This window comes from Ochotona curzoniae, unplaced genomic scaffold, assembly GCF_017591425.1.
Source record: "Ochotona curzoniae isolate NIBS_2020 unplaced genomic scaffold, NIBS_Ocur_1.0 scaffold_3208, whole genome shotgun sequence".
Lineage (NCBI taxonomy): Eukaryota > Metazoa > Chordata > Mammalia > Lagomorpha > Ochotonidae > Ochotona > Ochotona curzoniae.
In genome coordinates, this window is record NW_024467106.1 from 41224661 (window position 1) to 41228389 (window position 3729).

The 3729-nt window shown below is 50.6% G+C and overlaps 1 protein-coding gene across 1 annotated transcript; it reads left to right on the forward strand.

Annotated features, from left to right (window-relative positions):
* The first annotated feature begins 2453 nt into the window (after positions 1–2453).
* On the forward strand, positions 2454–3044 carry LOC121145109 (interferon omega-1-like). The gene has a single exon (XM_040963852.1). The coding sequence runs from the start codon at positions 2454–2456 to the stop codon at positions 3042–3044; it is 591 nt and encodes a 196-aa protein (XP_040819786.1).
* The last annotated feature ends 685 nt before the right edge of the window (positions 3045–3729 follow it).

Consider the following 3729-nt stretch of genomic DNA (forward strand, 5'->3'; position numbering starts at 1 on the left):
GAAAGTTGACAACATGCCGGGAAAGAGACAAAACGTGCTCGACATCTGCCCACAGCGTGGTGGCCGTGGCTGGAGGAAATGCTCCGTTTCCTCCAATTTCTAGCCCAGAGGAGCTCAAGATCTGCCCACAGCATGGCGGTGGGGGATGAAGCGAGATCCCAAACCTCAAGCCTGGCTGGCCCGACTTGCCCCAGCTGCACACACGCAGCTGGGAGATTCCAGCCCAGACTAACTTGGGGATCCGCACACCTAGGGTTATGTGTTGACCTACGCGCACAGACCTGAGTGTCAAGAAGACATTTCCTACTCTCTGTATTTCATTGGTGTAGGGAAAGAAGCATAAAATAATCAGGTAGATCATCACTAAATCAGATTCACAAGGGGAGGCGCAAAAGGTGAACCAAAGAGAATTTTGCTCAGAAGCTAAACTGGGGCAATGTGAGGAATGCAAAGTCGGAGCAGAGCTATCCTCCTGACGTTGACTGGCTAGACATTTGGAAGCAAACGTCCTTTCTCCATGGCTACATGAGGTGACAGTGTCCTAGCATCACAGTTACTGGAAGCTCATAGGTAGCAAGTACAACTCGGGTGTGGCATATTGTGTCTGATTGTTCCTTGTGTTACCAGCCCGGACTAGAGAGCCAGGGCTAGAGGTAGGCCTGCAGTATATGTGAGGGCAGGGTCAGGGAGAGGTCGTGCTGAGCTAAGCCAAAGTATCCATGAGTGTGCCCGAGGCTGGATGGGATGCAGGATGGGCTGAGCTATGCCACAACACATGCCAGCACGGGACAAAACCTTGGCTGTGCGAAGGCCTGATTGGGTATCGGGGTCACCCAGACAAGAAACAGCACACAGTGGTGCACATGAAGATCGGGCCAGTGGTGCACTTCCCTTGGGTACAACACAGCTCCCCTAAGTTCACATGAGACCGGACTGCAAGGAGAACTGACCAGGCACTGCATCCACCGGCATGCGTGTTGGCTGGTGCAGGTAACAGAGTGAATCCCACCCTGAGCGCACTGGTGTGCACAAGGGTCAAGTCTGAAGGTGCCCCAGGCAAAGCTTCTTGGGGCACTCTCCAAAGAGATCACCACACTCAAGACGCCAGCCACACGCACAAGCACAAGATACATGGACCCACCTCCAAGGGCATGTGTCAGAGCTTGGATACCTGAGTTGCTGACGCCTGCACAGTGCACAACATGATCAGATGCACACGGCGCGGAGGGGAGTTTGTGCAGGGGGCAAGGCTCCATGACTTCAGCTCATCTAGACCAGCAGAAGACACCCACTGCCTCTTCAGGAGACACCCACTGCCTCATCAGAGGATGAAAAGACAACAAGTTGCACACCTCTCCCACCAAACTGTGCAGCAAGTGTCTGTGTGTGTGCAGGCACCAAGGTGGACTTGTTGGGACAACAGACCTTGTCTATTGCCTCAACCCTGCTGCAGCAAAGCTGGCAATCTCTCAGAACTCTCCAAACCACTTTGGGAAGCACTTCAGAGCAGTCTAGCCCACCACCGTGCTCCTGCCGTGTCATCCAAAATCCAACCCTTTCGCTGCGGGCTGATGTAGTCTGACAGTGAGGAGCAGCTCCCTCTCCTTCACGCTCTCGGACACAGCAGAAACAAAGACAAGCAGAAGGAAGAATGGAAGAGCCGTGCCACTCCTCAGAAAGGAGAAAATGCATCCTAAGTTAGAGGTTAAAAATTGGTCTTTGTATGAAGAGCAGCTTTTATGTAAATATGAAGACACAGAAGATCCGGCACCAGAGCCCAGTGGCTCAAGTCCTCCCCTTGCACGCACTGAGACCCCTACATGGCCATGTGTTCATGGACTGCCCGCCACACTTCCATTCCAGCTCCCTGCCTGTGGCCTGAGAAAGCTGCCGATGACGGCCCAGATTCTTGAGATCCTGCACCTGCGTGGGCAACCTGGAGGAAGATCCTGGCTCCTGCCTTCCGATCAGCTCAGCTCCAGCCACTGCACCACTTGGGCAGTGAAGACGCACACACAACATCTTCCTCTTTCTCTCCCCTCCTCTCTCGATATCTGACTTCCCAACAAAAGGAAATCAATCCAGAAAAACAATATTCTGACACGTGGACAATTTTTGTGCGCCCATAATGAATCTCTGAGGTTCAAAGTAAGAGTATCTCACTTAATTGATCAGCCACTCTTGGGATTGGAAAGTCTGAAATTTACTAGAAAGTGAAACTTGTGATGCAATAAGTCGTGGATGAGCCTGATGTCATTTTATCAGTCCACGTGTAGAATATACAAATGAAAACAAAAAAGAGAAGTAGCAGCACAGATGAGAACTGTCCAGAAAAAGAGAATCTGCCCTTAGTATATTAAAGGCGAGCCCAGTCTGAAGGTCTGCAGAGAACCCAGGTTCCTAGGCTCAGCCAGACTCCAGCTCAGCCAGGCCAGCACCATCCTCATCGCCCCATGGCCCACCTGCTCCCTCTGCTGACAGCCCTGCTGCTGTGCAGCTATGGCCCTGTTGGGTCTCTGGGCTGTCAGCTGCCTGAGAACTCTGTCCAGCTCAGCAAGATGACCTGGCGGCTGCTGGGCCAGATGAGGACAATCTCACCTGCTCTGTGTCTGAGGGACAGAAGAGACTTCCGATTCCCCCGGGAGGTGCTGAATGCAAGCCACTTCCAGAACACCCAGGACATGTCTGTCCCCCACGAGATACTGCGGCAGATCTCCAACCTCTTCCACACCCAGCAGGCCTCTGCTGCCTGGAACAAGACCGTCCTGGCACAACTGCGCACCACACTTCGCAAGCAGCTGCCAGACCTGAACACCTGCTCGGTGGTGCAGGGGAGGGCACGGCAAGACTCTGTCCTGACGACTGAGAGCCCAACACTGGCCCTCAAGAGATACTTCCATGGAATCCATGTCTACCTGGAAGAGAAGAAACACAGTGACTGTGCCTGGGAGCTTGTCAGAATGCAACTCCGGAGAGCCTTGGCTTCAACAATCCAATTACAAGAAAGCCTAAGAAGCAAGGATGGAGACCCGCAGTCATCATGAGTGCACTACTTGCTCATGCGTCTTTCAATACTTCCCGAGTTGTTGAACCTCCTGAGTGAATTCGCCAAATACTGTGCCGGTCCTTTCAGGAAATATGTTGAAACCGCTCAGTTCTTAGGGCTCTGATCTGATGTATTGTCTGTTTAGTCAGACATCTATTTATCTATTTATTTCATGCGATCTGCATTCATATTTGTATCTTTATATTTTATTAATTTATATCATTATTCTTTGTGGTCACGTGGATCGTGTTTAACTGTTTTGTAGCAGATATTCACTTTCAATTATATTAAAATCTATGAAACATATTTGCCTGTAAGTGGTGCTACATTCTACGTTCCTTTACATGATGTTGTTAAGCCAAAGGAAGTGTTTCCTACAGACAGAAGCAAAATCCAAACACTGGTTTTTCTATCCCAAATTGAGCGAAGGGTGAAAACATGTATTTTCTTCTGCATTCAGCCTGTTAAATGTGCATATCTGGTCGCCAACAGTGCAAGTGACAGTTTGTGGATTTTCTGTGCAGAAATTGAGATGACTGAAACAAGCACAGTTGTGCTTGTACTGAAAGTTGACAACATGCCGGGAAAGAGACAAAACGTGCTCGACATCTGCCCACAGCGTGGTGGCCGTGGCTGGAGGAAATGCTCCGTTTCCTCCAATTTCTAGCCCAGAGGAGCTCAAG

Coding starts and splice junctions, on each gene's coding strand:
- LOC121145109 (XM_040963852.1), top strand. CDS start 2,454: ATGGCCCACCTGCTCCCTCTGCTGACAGCCCTGCTGCTGTGCAGCTAT.